Here is a 20,600-nt window from a genome sequence, read left to right as displayed (position 1 = left end):
GCACCATTGCACTCCAGCCTGGATGACAGACCAAGACCCTGTCTCAAACAAACAAATAAATGAATAAATATTGAGAAATTCTGAGCTGGAAGCCTCCTATATATGTCATCTTTGGTCTCAGTATCCAGCACAGGGCCTGGCCCAGAGAAGTCATCATAAAATGTTTCACAAATGAGCAAATGAGTGAACAGAGTCTCAAAAGACAATGGTAGGGATAGGAATGGGTCAAATCTGGCTCCAGCCCCAGAACTTTCTCTGAATTTTCACTAGGCCTCTCACTATCAGTACGACTATTTTCATGGGTCCAGAAGTTCTGGACAATGCAATAAGGCAGGAAAAATAAATAAGAACTACTAGCCTTTGAGGAAAATGAGACAGCAATATGTTCTTTTCTGCAAATAATGTGACTGCCTATCTATACAATCCAGGAGAACCACCTGAAATACTAATAGAATTAATAAGGTGATTCAGTAAGGGGATGGTTATAAATTAAATTAAAAAATAAAAAAATAAAAAAATCGATAGTTATTTTCACTAGATGAGAGCTACCTAGAAAATATAATGGGGAGAATATTCCATTCAGGACAGCAAAAAAATATAAAATTTCTAAGTATAAACCTAATAAGAAATGTGCAGGGCTTATGTAATAACAACCATTAAAGTTTACTAAGAGACATTGTAAAAATTCAACCAAATAGGAAGACATGCCATGTTTTTAGACAGAAAAATGTAATATTTTAAAGATGGTAACTCTTCACAAATTAACATATGTATTTAATTACAATTCCAGTAAAAATCCCAAGCGTTTTTTCAAGGAAATTATTAAGATAGGCATAAGGTTCATCTGATAGAATAAATAGCCAGAAATGTTTTAAATGAAGAGAAGAAGGAGGATACATAGAATAAAGATAGTAAATGTCATATAATTGGTATTTTACTAGCACAAAAATAAATAAACAATGAAACATAATACAATGGCTTGTATTAGACCCTTGTCTATCATAGAGTAAACAGCGGAGGAAAGATGGTTTAACAAGTGGTTAACTATCGGAGGAAAAATAATTCTGGAGCCCATCTTCATTTCCACCACCCCCATTAAGATGAATTCCAGATGGTTTAAATTTTTTAAGAGTACAAATGATTTTATGAAATGACAAGGAATATAAATGAATACCTATCTGATCTTAAAATGGGAAAAACATTCCTATATATAGAAGCAAAATAAAGAGCCACAGATTTTATAGATCAATAGAGCCCTCCTGAGATTATCTGACACATTACTTTTTTTAAAGGATAACATTTCTATTTGTGAAAATCATCATGAATACTCTTAAGAAGCAAACAACAAACTAGAAAATATTTGTAAGGTGCACAAAGCCTTAATAACCTCAAAATAATGTTTACAAACCAATAACAAATGGCAACATCCCAACCTCCCAAAATAAACCAACTCATAAGTGTTGAAGTACAAATGGAAAAGAGATTTAAGAAAAACATACATCTCATAGATGATCAATTAAGTGAAAATGATAATAAATTATCTTCTTTTAAAAATATCTTCCTTTAATGCTAGCAGCAGCATAAATCAGTTTAACCTTTCTAGAAGGCAATTGCTAATAAAATAACAGCTAAGCACTCATATGTCTCTCATGTGCAAGGCAGATTATAAATCATTTGTATATATGTGTAGGTACGCATGTGTATGTATATACAAATATATCTTGGTATATGTCTTGATATATGTCCACATATACATATATAAATACACATACATGCGTGCACATACACACACACAGTTTAATCCTCAGAACAATCCTATGAGGTATGAACTATGATCATCCTTGTTTTACAGAAGTGGAACCTGAGGCGCTCCAAGTTTTAAGTAACTGCCCAAAGTCATACAATCAGCAAATGGTAGTGAGGTGGGAGATGAGACTTGACTCTGGAGGCAAGGCTTGGACTTGGGACCAAATTGAGGACTAGCTAAAACAGGCACCAGGTAGAATCACCTCTCAGGTGACAACCTGAAAGTTACTGCCCCTTTCCATGGCAATGACCTGATGACCTGGAAGTTACCACCCCTTTTCTAGAAATTTCTGCATACTCTGCCTCTTAATTTGCATATAATTAAACGTGGGCATAAATACGACTGCAGAATTGCCTCTGAACTGTCACTGTCAGCACACTGCCTATGGGGTAGCCCTGCTCTGCCGGAGCAGTCACGGAGCTGTACTGCCACATCAATAAAGCTGTTTTCTTCTACCACCAGCTGGCTGTTGAATTCTTTCCTGACTGAAGCCAAGAACCCTCCCAGGCTAATCCCCAATTTGGGGCTTGTCTGCCCTGCATGAGTAGAGCCAGGATTCAAACTTGGGCACGATGACTCCTGAGACCACATCAGCGATTCTATTTTTGATGAACTTATCCTAATGAAATAATTGGAGATATTCTAACATTTATATACAGTAATGTTAATCAAGATAATATTTGTGTATTAATTTAAAGTGGAAGTGATTTTTTTTACAAATGGAGTAAGTTATATAAAGCATGGGATATTAGTGTTGATAGAATTCCATGAAGCCATTAAATCATATGTGATGGATGCCAAGTTGCTAACACAGGAGAATGTTCACAATAATTGTTAAGTGAGGAAGGCCAGATACCCAGCTACTACAAAGTGGATCCACACTCACATATGTGACACACACAGGGAAGACCAGAGAGCTGTGGAGCTGAGGGCTAGATTGCCACCCTGAGCTCAGACAGTTCAGGGTTTGAATGCTTGCTCTGCCACTTACTAGAAATGTGACACTGGGCAGTTATTTAGCGTCTTGGACCTATTCCTTCATCTGTAAAATGGGGGTAATAATACCTGCCCTGCAAAGTACATAAAGCTCTTGGCCGGGGCCTGGCCCAAAGGTTGCTCAAAATGCTCTCAGAGCTTATTACTGGGCAGGACCACTACAGGTAGCTCACTTTCTTCTTGACATCTTCTGGACTTCTCCACATTTTCCTTGGGTGGCTGAGGCCCAGAGAGGGGCTGAGACAAATGAGCACTAAATCACAAAGGATTAAAATATTCTGGGCTGGAAGCCCCCCGTATACTCCATCTCTGATCTCAAGTGCCCAGCACAGGTCCTGGCCCAAAGGAAGGAACATTAGAGGAAGAGGAAAGGTAAAGCGCACACCAGCTCTGCCAGCAGCCACCTGGGCCATGGAGCCTGCCCTCTGCTGACCACATCTCCTTCCCAGTGTCCGAGGGCCATATCATCCTGGCTAGTTCACTGCAGACCAAGTGGACCAGACCAGAGTCAAGGTGGCTGGCTGCCCAAGAGTGGAACCAGGAGCCTCATGGCCCAGTGCAGGGAGCACGGGTGGGGAGTACTAGCTTCCCTATCCAGAAGGAGACCCCCAACTCTGCCCTAGAGCTCCTCATTTGCACCAAGGACCTGCATCCCACCTGACTCCACCATGGTCCAGCATCAGCACCCTGCCCCAGGGCAGCTCCAGCCCTCCATCTGGCCACCAGCCAAGCTCTGCTTCTCAAATGGCCTAAATGGCATTTGCAGACCTCATCCAGTCATGTCGATTCTGCTGAAATCCTTTCCGGGTCTTCCAGCTGCTCTTTGGATAAAGTCCAAAAATCATACCACCAACTACCAGTCCTGTTGCCCTCACCAGCCTCCACCAGCCCCTTTGCCTTGTCATCCGCTATACTCCAGACCTTGGTTCAACCTTCCTGCCCTCTGAGAAGGTGTCCCTCACCTCCCGGACTAGATCAATCCCCGTATCGTGGGGTCTCTGAGCACCCCGGGCCTCTCACATGGAGCCCTAGAGACCTAATCATGGTGTAAGTCTGCATTTGTCAATATGGTTGGCTTGTTTTGCTTTCTCGCTCCCTCTACACTCCCCAAGGGCAGGGACCATGCTTGCCTGTGTCGCTGGTAGCCCCAGTGCCTCACACATGCAGACAACTGCCCCTTCTGCAGCACCTGCCACGGGTCAGCACCGCTCTAAGTGGAAACACATCCTCTCAGGGTCCTAGCTTCTCTGCCTCATTCTCAAAGTCCTGGATCCAACTCTGTGCTGGAGCTGACGAGCTCCCTTCCCTGCTGGATTGGAACTTGGGTTATGTGGGTAGATGGCAGATGGGCAAAGCCTTGGGCTCTGGAGGAGGAAGATGGGGTGTGGCCTGGATCTAGCCTGTGCCAGCTGTGACACCTTGACAAAGCTCCTTCTGGCAGGCAAACCCAAGGATCTGAAATACAGTCCCCCCACTGCCCAGCCGTGATCTAGGCAAGGTCCCTTGGCCCTCTGAACTTTCACTCTTCTGCACCCTCAGGAGGGATGAGGTCCCTCACCTCTGCTTTCTCTCTTTCTTGGTCTTCCTCAAACCACCCATCTCTCCCACCCTTGAGTCTAGCAGAGGAATCGTCTTCCCACAAGGCCATAAGCACCTGAAGGTGGAGATGCACTGAAGGGATGACTGTATGGGGCTGATCCAGTTCTGTGCTCCCAGGGCAAGCCCTGCCGGTGTGACTGATTTATCTGTCAACAGCCCGTAGTGGGTGCTCAATACACGTTTGTTGACTGAAGGAGGATGAATGGATGTGTGGCCCCAGACACCATGCTGGAAGAGGAGGGGACACCACAGGCCTTGGGGGAGACCAGCCCTACAGTCCCACCAGGTCAACTCCCATCCCAAAGGGGATCTGCTGAACAGTAAGGACCCTAGGACCCTCTTCCCAGGGTCCCACCCATTCATGCAGACACACAGCTTTCTCATCCAATCTCAGCCAAGTCATTACTTCCATCCAGGGAGGGCCTCTGCTTTAACCTTGTCCTGCCCATGCCACAGATCAGCCTAGGGCCCTGGCCCAGTTACCTGGGCCTCCCACCAGCCTGCCCTGGGGCCACCTCTGTTCACCCTTGGCCTCAGGGCCAAGTGTCCAGGCAAAAGCCATGACGTTTCCCCCTGGCATTTTATCCAAGTCCCAATGAGGGAAGCAGCCTCTGATTCCAGTGTATTTTATAGAACCCACACCCTTATCTATTATACACAGATGCAAATGGGAGTCCTGTCCATGAGGCCCTGAGTCCATGGTTCCCAGCTCCATGTGGTGGCAGGAGAACTCACTTGCTAGGGAGGAGCCTCAGTGGCCACACTCAGAGATGTGTTCAAAATGCGAGGAGAAACAGCTGGCAGGCCCTCCTCCTACCGTGGCACATATATTAGCAAGGTTGGGGTGGGCTATCATGGGCCTGGCGCTGAGGTTTCACAGTGCTCTGAGCAGGGCCGGCAGAAGGAGCTGATGGAGCATCTGCTACCACAGGAGCAGGGAGTGAGTCTGGGGGTGGGAGGAGACAGGATCCACTGGTCCCAGAGCAGGCCAGGAAGGGGCAAGCCTGGCCATTCAAAACGGCTGCTGATGCTCGGCATCTTGATGTGCCCATGGTCTCTGCAGAGCAGAAGTCTCCAAATGAGTTTCTGCCTCTCTGCCTGACCCATGGGGGCAGGCTCTGCTGCCATTTCCTAGACAATGTCTTACTCGACCTGTGCCTCAGTTTCCCCATCTGTAAATGGGTACAGTATCTCCACCCATCTCTTTAGGTCTTTGTGGGGATCAAATGAGACAAACCACATCAAATGCATGAACAGCGCCTGGCACACAGGAAGCGTTCAGTATACGGCTGTTATCATCAGTGTTCACCCTGTGATAGCCCAGAGCACCTCCAGGCAGCTGCTAAGCACTGGACACCTGAGGCCTCCATTGCCTGCCTTCCAAAAAGGAACCCAGCCCAGCCCTGGACGTAGAGTCACAGATCTAGAGGGGCTGAGGCCAGTGCTCCTGCACTCTGCTCTTCCCTAAGACTCTGGCACCACAGATCCATATGCCCAGGGCTACCACGTGAGACCTCTGTCCAAAGCTCTCAGACAAGCTGATGGGCCAGAAGGAGCCCTACTCCATGACTCAGGAGAGATGGGCTTTAGAGGCTGCTCAGCAGCTCACTGTGCATGGCCTGGAGCCAATCAGTTAAGGGCTTTCCTTAAGCCATTCAACCTTTGCAGCTGGGTTATCAAAGAATGACCTGGGACCTGGCCCAATCAAAGCAAAGGGGTGCTCTTCACCTGGTTACCCCACAGATGACACAGGCTGAGCTGGGAGGCCCCTGAGTCAGGAGCCCGTCTGCCCTCCACAGCTCCTTAGGCACAGACACTGTTCTCTTAGCTTCAGGGAGCTTAGCATCTTCCTTCCCCTCCTCCTGTCCCTCCAGCCATTCCACAAGCTTTCTTTTCCCATGACCTGAATGTTGCTGGCTTCGGCACTCCTCTTGGTGCTCTGAGTTTCTCACTTCCAATGCAGTGCCCCAACAACCTTGCCCTCTGCCAGAGCTCCAGGAACAGGCTGAAGAGCTCAGCAAGTGGTGTTCCCATATCATCAAAGCATCAGCCACTAAGATCTCATTAAAAGTGAATTCGAGTATTCCAAGAAGACTCCCTGGGGGAGGTGGCATTTCTGCGCCAGCCTCCCCCTGGCTCTATCTCCAGCTCAGAGCAATCCTGAGTTCCAGAATATCTGTCCATGAATGATCACTTGACCGGGCTACATGTTCCTACATGCAACATCATCTTGCTCCGCCTCCTGGGACCCAGTTCAGTCCCCAGGGCTAACATCAGGGAGGTAAACACTGTCTGGTGTTTGTAACTGTCTCTCACCTTGCACCCACCACCATCCTTTCCACCCTACCTCCTCCCACACCCCTAAGTTGGCCCGGACTAGCCTCCTTTCTCCCTCGTATCACCCCTGGTCTCCGGCCTTGGCTCTGGTTCCCCAACCCGCATTCATCCTCCTCATGGCATCCAGTGAGCTTTCTAAAACATGATCTTTCCACATCCCTCCCCAGGATGCATCTTACAACCCGGTAAGCCTTATGTTCTTAGTCTGACATTCAAGGCCAGCCTTCCCTGTTTAGCAAGAAATCACCTCTCTGCCCACTCCCCTGAAAGCTCTGGGTTCCAACTGCCTGACTCCCCCAAGTCTCCCAGCTGGAAGCACTGTGTCTCCAGACCAGGCACAAGGCCCAGCCCTGGAAAGAGGCCCAGAGGGTGCCCCTGGCTTGGGCGGGACTCCCCTTCAGTGCCTCTGAAGCCCGCCCACCAGGCGCCCCTGGGAAGCACTGCAAACATGGCTCCAACCCCAGCACCCACTCCATGGCCACATCTCCAGCAAATACTCACTTTGGCTCCAGGAGGGCCGGGGAGACCTGGATTTCCATAAGGCCCAGGAGGACCCTGAAAGAGAAAAGAAACAAAAACAAAAAAAGGTGACAAAAAACAGGGGCCATCTTGCCTCTGACTGCAATGCCTGGCACCTTCCCTCCACCCACTGGTTTATTATCTTCTCCCCAAGCCAAGCCCTAGCAACACTGTCGTGGCCACTCAGCCTACTTTTGGGAGCACCCCCTCCATGCCTGGCCCAGTGGGAAGCACATCCCATGTGCCATCTCATTTGATCCTGTTAACTTGGAAGGTAGGTGGTGTTGTTATTACTATTTTGAAGACGAGGATGCTGATGTTCACAGTGGTTCGTAACTGTCTCAGATCACCCAGCTGCTAAGAGGCAGAGCTGGACCTTGACCTCAGAGCACAAGTCCTTCACCCCTAAATTTTACCGCCTCTCCACACTCTCTCAGCCTGTCCCGGTCAGCCCTTCCCAGCTTCTTCAGGCTCAAACTACACTTAGCTACGCACTTCCCTCCCACGTATCTGGTACTTTCTCTCCTCATTGCCTTTGCCCATGCTGTTCCCTCATCTGGCAGCATCTTTTCTCATCCATCTCTTCTGCTTGAAACCTGATCCATCCTTCAGGCCTGGCTCAAAGTGCCATCTCCTCCAGGGAACCCTCTAGGGCTCCTCCAGCCTCAAGTGGACTTTTTTTTTTAGAGGCAGGGTCTTGCTCTGTCGCCTAGGCTAAAATGTAGTGGTATGATCATGGCTCACTGCAGCCTCAAACTCCTGGGCTCAAGAGATCCTCCCACCTTAGCCTCCTGAGTAGTTGGGACTCAAAGCATGGGTCACTATACTTGGCTAATTTTTATTATTATTATTATTTTTTTTTTTTGTAGAGATGGAGTCTTGCTATGTTGCCCAGGCTGGTCTCGAACTCCTGGCCTGAAGCAATCCTCCTGCCTTGGCCTTCTGAAGTGCTGGGATTACAAGCATGAGCCACGACAGCTGGCCCCAACTGGACTTTTGTATGAGTCTTTGGAGTTGAGAGCTCAAGAAGGATGCATTTGACCCCTTGTGAACAAAGGTGCACCTCTCCTGTGGCTACAACACGTGATCAGACCCTTAGACACCTGCAAGCTCCAAGCTTTCAAGGTCTTCCAGAGACCACAGAGCACCTGGGAACACTGGACCCAGAGAGTCCAGGAGGCTTGATCAAGGTCATACAGCAGATTTGTGGCCAAGTGAGATCAGGGTCCAGGGCCTGGTGGCTTCAAGTCCAGAGTTTATTCATGGTGCTGGATTTTCCCAGGCCATATCCAAGTTCCCTGATAATAGCTGGGTCCTGTTATGTCCACTTTCTCCAGCAAGAGCCCTGGCCTAGAGTCTTCCAGCACAGTAATATAAATAGAGTCCTAAGAGCCGGGGAATACTTGAGGGTTTTTGTCTAGCAGGAATAATCTGGGGCATAGGAGGTGAAGAGAGGCACCCCCAAGGGTCCAGTGGTCCTCCCCACCCCGCTAGCCTCTAGGCACACTGCCCTCGTCCCTGTCCCTCTTGATTCATCGGGCTAACTGTGTGTGAACTACTTTGTTCTTCCCTTTCTGAGGCCAGCTTCCCAGCTGCAGCCTGTCACATTCCAACCAAGGCACCTCCCTCTTCCTCTCTTCCTTGATGCCTGAACTGGGACCCTCCCCTTCTCCAAATGCACCGGGAAGGAACAGTGTCCAGAGCACACTGAGCCTGGGGAGTTTCTCAGCGCCACTTGAGACCTTCCTTCCAAAATAATCAGCCCTCCTGCCCTCCCCTGTAGTCCACCAAACACTGTCCCCTGGCATGCGACAGAACCTGCAAGCATCGAGACCGAGTCCCAGTTCTGAGCCCCACCTCGTAATCCCCAGCCTCGGTCTCTCCCTCTGTTCTGTAAGTGACTGGGACCCAGCAGTCTCTAAGGAATCTGGAACACCCCCTGATGTTCACCCCAGCCCAGGCTCGTGGGGGCTAACCAGGTCTAAACACAAGCTCAGTGGGAATTAGACAGAGGTTGGGAGGGGGTGTTCAAGGAGGGGTTCCTGACACCCAGTTCCACCAGAGCCAGGCGTGGGCTGCACAAGGTCAAGGGTGGCTGCCTCTCCCCAGTCGTGCCCCAGCTGCCCCACAGATGGTGGGCCAGAGCACTCAGCTCCCCCATCTGCAGCTTCTGAAGGTGGGGGTTTCCTGTTTCCCTGCCCCCCCATCCCTACCCCTCTCCAGCCTTACAGAGAAACGAGGCACATAGTTGACTGAAGGCCAAGCAGACCGATTCTATAAATGCTGCAGCCTAGGAAGCCAGGTGGGGGAGGCTCTGGGATTCCTCGACATCCCTCCATGGGCTGGGGGAATATGTGGAGGTAGGCGGGGGCAAGACACACAGCTTTGGGTGACCTCAGGTAAGAATGCCCCTCCTTAAGCTCCAGAGCCCCCATCTGTGCAGAGAGGAGCTGGGATTGTTTAATCCAGCATTCTATTATCTTTGGAATTTTATAATCTATGGAATTTCCAGTCTAGAAACAGGATGACGGTGGGACGGCGGGCAGGGGGAGTTGGGGTGGCGTGCAGGCAAAGAGCCTAGAAGCGCGTCAGGAGAGTCATTCACCCAGAGCTAGGTGGAAACTTAGAAACGCCTTACCATGACCCCAGGCTTTATAGATGGGGAAACTGAGGCTAGGAGGAGGGAAGGGACTTGCCTAAGATTCCACAACTTCTTGGTGGAAATATTCTTGACTCCTACATTAGAACTCTTCACCAATCATTTGCCCAGCACCTCCGGCACGCAGGGTGCTCTGCCAGGCATCACGTAGGAGAGAGAGGTAACCAAGGCCTATCTCTGGAGGGGCTCGGGTGAGTACCCAGAAAAATAAGCACAATAGTTGCTTAAGATGGTAGGCTCTGGGCTAGGCGCAGTGGCTCACACTCGTATTCCCAGCACTTTGGGAGGCCGAGGCAGGTGGATCACTTGAGGTCAGGAGTTTGAGACCAGCCTGGCCAACATGGTGAAACCCCGTTTCTACTAAAAATACGAAAAATTAGCTGGGCGTGGGGGCGTGTGTTTGTAATCCCAGCTACTTGGGAGGCTGAGGCAGGAGAATCGCTTGAGCCTGGGAGGTGGAGGTTGCAGTGAGCCCAGATTGCTTCATTGCACTCTAGCCTGGGAGACAGAGCGAGACTCTGGGAAAAAAAAAAAAAAAAAGATGGTAGGCTCTGGAGGCAGACTGCCCAGGTTCAATCCTGGCTCTGCCATTTACTCTCTGACTTTATCTGAAGTAACTAAACCTTTCTGAGCCTCAATTTCCTCCTCTGTAAAATGGGAATAGATTGAAACCTGTTTCTCAGGATGGCTGGGAAGGTGGAATGAGATCCTGCACATGTGGCTCAGCAAACAGAGTTTAGTGGTCAATGAGAGCTTTGAGAAAGTGGCCCATGCCATCCAGAGGGGACAGGGGAACCACTGCAGGAGTTCCAAGAAGGGAGTGGTCATCAGAAATAAAGGTGGCATTTGCTCTTAGACATGAATGGAGGACGAGTTTACAAAGGAGGACAGCCAGAGTAAAACCGCAGAGGCTTGGGGGCTCAGGAAGTTGGGGAAGGGAGTAGGCTGCCTAGGTCAATGGCCTCATCCTGGTCCCAGGCTGCAAGGTCCCATGGGCTAGCAGCGTCTGCGATATCTATGTGGTCCCCAGGGGGCATGTGCTTCATGAAGGCTCTGAAGCCAGGAGGAAATGCCGCTTCAGATGGCAGATTCCAGAGCCCTGGGCCCAGGGAGCACAGGGCCAGGTCTGGAGGGAACTAGGGCTTGGGTAATTGCATAACCAGAACCATTTGCTGGGCCCAGAGCTAAAAATATGCCCCAGGCAGCTATCTCTGCCAGGGCCTCACCAGGCACCCAGCGTGGGAAAGGCTGATTCAGCCTGGGCACAGATGCCAGGTGCTGTTGGTCTCAGCCCTCTAAGGGAAGCAGGTAGGTTTCCCTCTAAGGGGATCTCCAAAGGTTCCAGTATATGGGTAAGAGCGTGGGTTCCAGTCCTGGTTTTGCCATTTCCTACTCGGTTTCCTCATCTCTAAAATGAGAATGATCTCACCGTCCCATGGGAACTTGGGGTGGGCATGAGAGGTCAAATAAGGCAGCATAAAAGAAGGTGCCAGGCACATCACATAGGACCTATTTTCCCTCTGGGGCTTGGGCTAGCTCAGTCAGCCACTGCAGCCTGCCAAGCTGTCCCCCAGCCTCTCTCCAGCAGGAGGAACTCAACTCCTCCCTGGCATGGCCCCTCCAGGTACCTATGTCCGCACCCCTACCCCAGGAGAGCCCTGCAGAAACAGGAAGAAGGATGCAAGGGTCATATATTCCCCAAGTCAGGTTTTTTCCTGGACAAACACTGAAGCCCATCAGCCGAGGGGATGTGATCTTCAGGAGCCCCTTCCCCACCCCAGGCTGCAAAGGGTGATATCCCCAATGGACAACTGAGACCTACAAGAGGTCATTGCTGTTCCATGCCATATCTGTCCATATAGCACCCTTGAGAGCCCTAAGTCCACTCCAAATGGATAAAGCAAAATATGGGTGCCAGAGAGGGGGAGGGAAGAACCTAAGGACACACAGCAAACCCGAGACCTCAGGGGCAGTGAGACGCAGGCCAAAGAGCCACCAAGAGTTCCAAAGGACAGTGTGAGATAACTCACCCGAGGCCCACGTGCACCAGGGATTCCAGGTAGCCCAGGCAGCCCAGGGGGACCCTGAGGAGAAAACAAGAAGACGGCATTAGACAGTGCCCACTGGCAGCAGAGAATGGGCTCAAGCAGTCATTCAACAATCCCGCCTGCAGCTGTGGGCGTGGATAGTCCATGGCTAAGAGGAGTCCCCTGAGGTCCCTGCCCTGAGAAACTCATGCTCTTTGGGGCTTCTGGGCTTTCGTAGCTACTATTCAGTCACTGATGCCCTCATCATTTATCACCCAGCTAACTTAGGGTGTCACCTTCTCCAGAAAACCTTCCCCAAGTTGGACAAAGTCCCTTCTTTTCCTCTATGTTAAAGACCGCTATCTTACTTGAGGAATTATCTGCTTAGAAGCCTGTCTCTCCCATCAGATGATGGTCTCCTCAAAGGAACTAAGGGGATGTGAGTCATCTGCCTATCCCCCAGGGCTCAGCCAAACGTTTGATAAAATAAAACAGCCAGAAACCTCAGAGCTCAGCCAAATTCTCTGCAGAATCAGAACAGAGAAGGGACTTGGCCAAGGTCACAGCAAGTATCTCTGCCCCACAAACAGGCAGCACAGCACATAGAGCATGGCATGGGTTTTTGAATCAGACATGCCTGGGTTCAGATCCCTGCCTACCACTGACAAAATGCACAAGTCTTTAGCCAGCTTATGCCCATACAAACGGAGGCAATAAAACACACCCCATGGGATTCCAAGGATGACATGAGAGATGATAAATGTTAACAAGGTGCCTGGTACGTAACTGGCACTCAAATGTTCTATCTGTTCCCATGGCCACAGCGTGGTCCAGCCTTCATCACCACTCCCGGAGAACTTGCAGCAGCCCCCTCAGTGGTCTCCCTGCCTCTACTCTCTCCTCCCTCCCCTCTGCAGTCCTCCTCCACACAGCCTCATTCACCTTCCAAAAGCCCTCCCCTGCTCAACAACATTTAAGGGCTCCCCATTTCCCACAAGTGAAAGACCTAACCCTGAAGCTCAGCATTTAAGGAGCATCTGTGTGTCTTCATCTCTTTTCTCTTTACACAGGAAGGGAGGCAGCCGAGCAGACTTACTGAAGCATGAGCTGATCTTTGTTCAAATCCTGGCTTTACCACTTAATAGCTGCAGACTTCCTGCAGTTCCTCCCACTTATCTGAGTCTCAGATGCTCCCCGTTAAGATGGGTCCAATAGCTACTGCTGCATCTACCTCGAAGGAGTAAATGAGGATAACTAAGCGCCTGATGTGAAGAACTGTGCCTGAAGCCTTTGAAGGAAGCCAGGCTTTCGAGGATGTGTGAGGCCTGGGGAATTCATTTGTTTCAAATAACCATCAACGAGATTCCAGATTTCCTGCCCAGAGTTAAAATCGGTGTTGAAAACCCAGTCCGGTTTGGCTGGTAATTAATCCAGATCTCATGCTGGGCAGTCTCGGCTCACAGTTCTGATCTGTGAACACCACGTGCTTGCTCGTCCATGAATAAAAATCAGAGGAGAGATCCAGACAGGCAGATATGGGTACCAAGGTCACTGGGCAAGAGCCCTGAGCAGAAGGAGGAGGGTCTGTTTTGTGACCTCGGGCAAGTCTCAGCTACCTCTGAGCATCCGGGGACCTCTGGCCAAATTGGCGGCAGAGCTCCAGGGCTGGGTAGAGGGGTTGTCTGGTTTTGCAGGTTCTGGACTCTGGGTGCCAGTCTTACCCACTTCTCCTCTCCAGCTGTCTCTGGGCAGTAGAGTATGGCGTAACACCACGGGCCTGGGTTCACATAGGGCACCCCCGCCTACCCACTATCTGGGTGGCTTTGAGCAAAGCTATTTCCAGGCTCCAAGCCTTTGTTTCTATTACTGTAAAATGAGGTTAATAATAGCACCTAGCCGACAGATAATCTATAACAAGTGCTAATCCTGGAGTCTGGCACCCAATTAATGCTCAAAAAAAATGTTAGCTGTTATTTCTGTTAAGCAAGCTTCTGGAACGTCCTCAACTCAAAATTTTAAGCCATCCTCCTTCACATCTGTTTCTAGGGGACAGCAAAAGATGTCCCTTCTTAGAAGGCCCTCCTTGACCAACTGTCCCAGGTGGACCCAGAATTAAAGAAAAAGCAGAGGGCTGAGACGAAGCATACTGTAGGTATACCATGCCGTTTCAACAGGTAAGAAACCAGAGACAGGTTCAGAGAGGAAAAGTGACTTGCCCAGCGCCACATAGCTAACAAGAGGCAGAGCCTGGATTCAAACCCAGGACCACTGGACCTGTTCTCCTACCCTGGGCAGCTGCCACACAATCTTGGTTGAGTGTGACTCTAACTAGGTACATGGCCTTGAGGAAGTCCCTTCTCTTCTCTGGACATCTGTGAAATGAAGATCCTGGAACCTTCCTGGCACTGGCATTTCCTGAGTTGCGGAAAGCCAAGTGGGGGTAATTTCCTCTGCTACATCATCAGGTGAACAGGAAAAGCGAGAGTCTTCCCATCTCACAGAGAAGGCTAAGGCCCAGCAGGGTGAAGGGCTTGTCCAGGACTCCGGGGAGGAACAGGCTCCGTGGGTGCAGCTCCTTCATGGACCCTGGTGGGGCTGCAGCTGCAGAGGCCTGGACACTCCCTCTTGGCATGTCTTCTGCCCCAGAAATAGGGGCATCCAGGATAGAGTCTGACCTCATCCACCACATCTGCAGAGCAGACTCTGAGTGCCACTCAGGACCCAGGGTCCAGCCTGGTGATGTCAGCCCACAGGCCGACTCCTTGACGGGGCGGCCCCAGCTTCAGGCCTGGCCAATCCCTTCACTCCACCTTCAACCTGGGTGGGGACCGCCGGCTGCCCAGTGCTAGCCACGGGCTGGACCCTCCCCTACTCAGTGCCCACTTTGTTCGTGGTGAGCACGGGTGTCCCCTGGCCCCTCTCCCCTGATCCGAGACCCTGCCTGTTCTCTCTGCAGTGGAAAAACGCTGCCATTTCTTTCCAGGGCCTGAAGCCTGAGCGGGTGACTCTGGGATGATTCACGAGGCCGGGGTGGGATTTTCCACTTCACGTTGCAAACAACGGGGCCTCTGAGAGGGCCCGGAGCTGAGAGAGAGCAGAGCGGGGGCTCAGGCCTGCCTGGGGAAGGTGGAGGAGGCCTGGGCTCCAGGCGTACGCAAACAGAGCCATGGAAACAACCAAGCAGACCCCTCGGGGCTTCCCCCAAGGGTCCTGGCCTCTGACAGCCAGATCTAGGGGAACCCCATCCTACGGAACAAGTCCACCCTTGTGTCCAGCTGGAAGAGACTCTGCCTGCCAAGCCCTGCAGAAAGAAGCCAGCGCTGGCTGGCATGGCCCCTGGCAGTAAGCAATGAGAGGTTTTACAGGCCTGGGGTTTAGGAGACCAAAGTCCGATCCTAGGTGTGCTGCTACCTACCATGTGACTCTAGAGTCGATCTCTAGGCCTTGACTCTGTGTCTGTAACCTGTTGGGGGTAGACAGGGGGCCTCAAAGGGCTCTCCCATCTCTGACCATCTGAGCTCATGATTATTCCTAAGAATTCACACAGGGCACCCAGACTTCCCCAGCCTCTGTCCTAGGAAGGACCTGCTGGAACAGAGCTTCTTGGCATCAATACAGCTCTGTATGACCTTGAGCAAGTTACTTCATCTCCCTGGGCCTCCGGGCCTTAGTTTGTCCAGCTGTGAAATGGGAATGTAATACCCATATTCTGAGATGGTATATGCATGCTGGTTCTTCTCCATTTACTCCCCAGATCCGTGCTGTGCCCTGGGAAGCTGACTTCTACAGATTATACCCCGGGCTTCCTTGACCTCTGGCTTCCAGCTGGGTTTGGCCAATGGGAGACCCCAGGAAGAGAGTGCACAGAAGGGAGGATGGGGTATCTTTCTCTCCCTGTGCCGTCTCTGCTGTGCTATAATTTGGCTGCAGCTCTGTTCTGCCATGGCCCCTGCTTCTGTGAGGAGACCCCTGCTCAAGGTTTTAACTCTTACTGGGTTCTGGGAACACCTTTCCCTGGGTGTGTTCCCTGGGAACACCTGGTCTGGGTGTGGTAACAATTTCCTGCAGTTTCCAGGCCCCTTGTGTTTCACCTGCCTCTGCTGGTTCCCTTGATACTGTCCACCCCTCCGTAAATAGTCTGTTCCTTAAACTCTCCCCAGTGAGTCTGGGCCCTGCCTGGAGGTCAAGAGATTGAGACCATCCTGGCAAACACAGTGAAGCCCTGTCTCTACTAAAAATATAAAAAATTAGCCAGGCATGGTGGCACGTGCCTGTAATCCCAGGTACTTAGGAGGCTGAGGCAGGAGAATTGCTTGAACCCGGGAGGCGGAGGTTGCAGTGAGCTGAGATCGCACCACTGTACTCTAGCCTGGGCAATAGAGCAAGACTCTGTCTCAAAAAAAAAAAAAATGGGGGCAGTCCTCCCCCAAACCCCTGCTGTCTAGCTGACATGTGTCATGACACTCTTATCCATTCAGGCTCCCTGATGTGCCTGCTCCACCTACTAACCCCAGGTTAGTATTTTCATAGCACAGTTCTCCAAGCAAATGTGAGACTATGTCCAGACCCTCCCAGTTCTCTCAGTGCACCAAAGTCCCCACCTCAACACCCACCATCGGTCCACAATCACAGCCACGACAATCTACCAGGACCCAGGTTTCATATGTGCTTTACCCCCACCCCCGCATCTCACTGAATCCATGTAACGACCCTGGAAAGGTAGGTGGCACCGTATCCCCATTTTATAGAGGCAGAAACTGAAGCTTAGAGAGGTTAAGTGATTTGCCAAAGGTCATACAGCACCAGGCATCTAGAGGACATTCAGTTAACAATTGTGCAAAGAATGAATGGATGGCTGGATAAGGGAATGGCTGAAATCCAGGTCGTCCCAAATCCAAAGCCTACGTTCTTTTGCAGTCCACATGGCCCCCTCATCTCCCTGGCAGGAGAGTTCTGGGTAACATCAAGGAGCCCCGCCTGGGAGTCAGGACGGCCTGCATTTCGTAAGGATCAAATTCTTTTGTTCATTTCATAGATAGATAGTCACAGAGCACGTGCTGTGGGCCAGGCCCTTAGCTGCGTCTTCCCGAGGGGACGTTTGCAAAAAGTGCAAGCACGGGCAAATGCCAGTGGCCTGATCGTGAATAAATAAGGCCTTGACTCGCCTCCTCTCAGGCGTGGGGCTTCTGTGCAGCTTCTGTGCAGCACTGTGAACCGCGGCCTCCCCGCCCCAACTCACCCAGGGCCAAGCTCAGTTTTTCCATGTTCCCCCCTCCTGGGGCTCCCACAGAGCTCCCTCACTCAGCAGCTACAACTCCTGGCAGGCCTGGGCCCAGAACTCTGTCTCAGCCTCTGCCAGTTGCTCTCGTGCCCTGAACCCCGCGGAGCAGGTTTGCACATGCAGACACAGCCACTGCACCTTTCTCAAACACTGAAAGGTCCCACAGTCATTTCTAAGGGGAGAGCTGTCCCAACACCCTATTTCAGTGGAAGACTGAGCCCTGGGGAGAGGAAAGAATTTCCTCAAAGTCACTCAGCAAAACTAGATAAGATGGCCCAACTTACTTCATTTCTAGTACAGCTGTTTTTTGAGACAGAGTCTCACTCTGTTGCCCAGGCTGGAGTGCAGTGGCGTGATCTCGGCTCACCACAACCTCCACTTCCCGGGTTCAAGGGATTCTCCTACCTCGGCCTCCCAAGTAACTGGGATTACAGGCGTGCGCCACCACGCCTGGCTAATTTTTGTATTTTTGGTAAAGACAGGGTTTCACCATGTTGGCGAACTCCTGGCCTCAAGTGATCCGCCTGCCTCGGCCTCCCAAAGTGCTGGGATTATAGGTGTAAGCCACCATGCCCAGCCTCTACTACAGCTTTATATGCAAATAAAATTTATGCACATTTTCAGGTCACCCTCCCCACCAGAGGTGGGAGCTATTATCATCTTATGTTCTACAAAAACAGGTTCAGCATGGATCAGTCACAGAGCTAAAAGGGGTGGAGCCAGGATTTGAACCCAAGTCTGCATGTGCCCAGACGGGGGACAATTAAGCTCTTCTCCTGGGCAGCTGGAGTTTCTGCTCTGCTGGGCTTAGATCTTGGATGTATATGGGGGTCGAGGGAAGACAGCAGAAGCCAGAAAGAATGAGAGTTCATTTCATCACCATTCAAAGATGCCTCTTCCATTACATTATTCTGGTATCTGGTGAAGAAGTGACCAGGTTGCCATCTGCTACACAGTGGACAAAGATTCTACCAGCTTCCGGGTTCCTCCTTGGGTGGGGACAGGGGATAGCATGGGGCCTGAGACAGGTATGTTACCCGGGCAGGTTGGTGTCTTCCCCTTGTCCTCAGTAGTCAGGGCTGGAGGAGCAGAAAGAGCCTCGGCCCTGGCCGGAAGTCAGGGACCACAAGTTGCATCCCAGCTCCTTCAGGAACATGCTGGGAGCCTTTGGCGGGGTCCTTTGTCTCTTTCCAACCCCTCTTGGATCATCTGTGGGGCAGGGATGAACACACACAGCCTGCCCTCCTCAACCAGTTTTCATGAGGTCCTAAAAGAGACACCATGCCTGTGGAAGCAGCTCATAAACTTGATGGGTTATCGAATTAGAAGATTCTTTAGGCCAGGCACAGTGGCTTAGGTCTGTCATTCTAGTGCTCTGGGAGGCTGAGGCAGGAGGATCACTTGAGGCCGGGAGTTTAAGACCAGCCTGGGCAACATAGTGAGACCCAGACTCTACAAAAAAGTGAAAAAATCAGCTGGACATGGTGGCACGTGCCTGTAGTCCCAGCTACCTGGGAGGCTGAGGCAGGAGGATGGATTGAGCCCAGGAGATTAAGGATGCAGTGAGCTGTGATCACACCACTGCACACCAGCCTGGGTGATAGAGTGAGACCCTGTCTCTAAAAAAAAAAAAGAAAAAGGTTCTTTAGATGTTGAGCCCTTCCTTTGAAGCCAGGGACAGTAGTGACTCCTGTCTGAAGACCCCAGTCCCCCAGATCTGAGTCCCAGAGCCTCAGAGTGGACACCCAGGGCAGTGGGATGGAATGTGCTAGTCTTGGAGTCTACAGTCTGGAATGTAAACTTCAACTCCGCCTCCTCCATGCTGAGTGGCCTTGGGCAGCTCCTGGCCCTCTCTGAGCGCAATTTCCTCACCTGCCCAATAAGGAAAGTTGAACTAAGTCATCCCCAAGCAACCACTGACTGACCAGTTTCACTTCAGTGCCTCCTCTTTTTCAAAGAGATTTGGCAGGAGGCCTCACTTCCTGCTGACCCAGAGCCCCAAGCCCCAGGAAAAAGTATTTGACTCAGACACACAGCAGACCCAGGATTCTATAGAATCTGCCCTGGGCCAGCTCCGCTCCTCTCTCCACACCACACACGTTATTGGGAGGGAGGGCTGGCCTCCTCCTCACGGCTGGGTTGTGTTGTGTGGCCAGAGTTGAGACCATGGACCTCACCATGTCCTGTCAGGAGGGGACAATTCCCCTTTTGACCTCACCGCCATTGAGCCCAGCACACACACAGCGTGGGAAACTGAGCTGTCAGGGCCCCAAGGCACCTGGTGCCAGAGTTGGCCTGGGTTGGCTGGAGAGGTGAAAAGGGTTCCTCGTTCTTTCCACAAGAAAGTGGTGGCTCCCAGCTCTCTATGCTGCCAATTTCAGAACACGGAACTTGAGCAGAACGTTGACATAATTGCAAAGCAATGCATACAGTTTCCATAAGTTCGACAATATGGTTATAATAAAGGCGGACTCTCCGTCCTCTTGGAGACAGGCTGGATAAATATTATTCCTAATGATTATTAAAACTCATTAAGTGTGTTTGGAAGGCCTGGGAATTCCCAGCATCTGCCACTGTCTCCGCATTGTGGGGAGGACTAACCTCAAACACAGAGCCCAGTGGGAGAGCCGGCTTCAGGAAGGAGAGACAGAGGCCACCACACGGTGGTCATCTCCAAGGCGGGAGAACAGAGCAGAGCCCTGAGCCTTCTGGAAACGCCATCCCATCATTCCCCACCCGGAGGAATTGGCCTCCAGCTGTGGGAAGGTTGTTGCCCCTAGAGACGGTCCCAGGCAAGCCGGAGGCATCGACCCTGAGACCATCCTGCAAGTCGTGTTCTTTCTTCTCCCTTCCTCTTCCTTCTGGCCCACGCTGACCTTCCGCACCCCAAACTCCTACCAGGGGGTTATAAACCAAACCCCTGCAGGCGCCAGGCAGGCAGGTAACATAAACGGGTGAAAGGACTGGTCAGAAGACTCAGTCAGAAGTGGGGACCAGCACAGACAGGAACGGACTTGTCCTAACGGGGTGGCCCAAGCACCATCGCCATCTCCCACTTTCCAAGAGAAGCTGTTTGCTGAGTCTTTTTATAAGAAATCTCTCACATTTTTAAAATGTTAGTAACTTATTGGATTTTTAAAAAAGAACACTGCACGTGCCAAACAAAACATATCCAGAGCTCCCCATGTGTGACCTTTGTCTGCAGCTCTCAGACAAGCTGGTGGGCCAGAAGGACCCCTGCTCCATGAGCTGGGAGAACGGGGCTTTGGAAGCTGCTTACTCACTGCATGATCTGGAGCCAGTCAGCTACGGGCCTTCCTTAAGCTGTTCGACCTTTGCAGCTGGGTTAGCAAAGAATAGGCTTGGACCTGGGCC

The 20,600-nt window shown here is 51.1% G+C and overlaps 1 protein-coding gene across 7 annotated transcripts in view; it reads right to left on the bottom strand.

Moving 5' to 3' along the window:
- Window positions 1-20,600, bottom strand: part of COL27A1 (collagen type XXVII alpha 1 chain) — a 160,070-nt gene that overhangs the window by 123,879 nt on the left and 15,591 nt on the right. For all 7 annotated transcript variants that reach the window (XR_010123360.1, XR_010123361.1, XM_063649839.1 and 4 more), the window contains exons 4-5: window positions 11,948-12,001; window positions 7,241-7,294 (exon numbers count right to left, since the gene is read on the bottom strand). Coding sequence is in view for 5 of the 7 variants with exons in the window: in XM_063649839.1 (XP_063505909.1) it covers window positions 7,241-7,294; window positions 11,948-12,001 (108 nt within the window). In the remaining 2 variants the exon portion in view is untranslated. The remainder of the gene's footprint in view (window positions 1-7,240; window positions 7,295-11,947; window positions 12,002-20,600) is intronic.

The sequence above is a fragment of the Pongo pygmaeus genome, chromosome 13, assembly GCF_028885625.2.
Source record: "Pongo pygmaeus isolate AG05252 chromosome 13, NHGRI_mPonPyg2-v2.0_pri, whole genome shotgun sequence".
Taxonomy (NCBI): Eukaryota; Metazoa; Chordata; class Mammalia; order Primates; family Hominidae; genus Pongo; species Pongo pygmaeus.
Note: the sequence above shows the minus strand (reverse complement) of the source record. Positions and strands in the feature narration are given on the sequence as shown.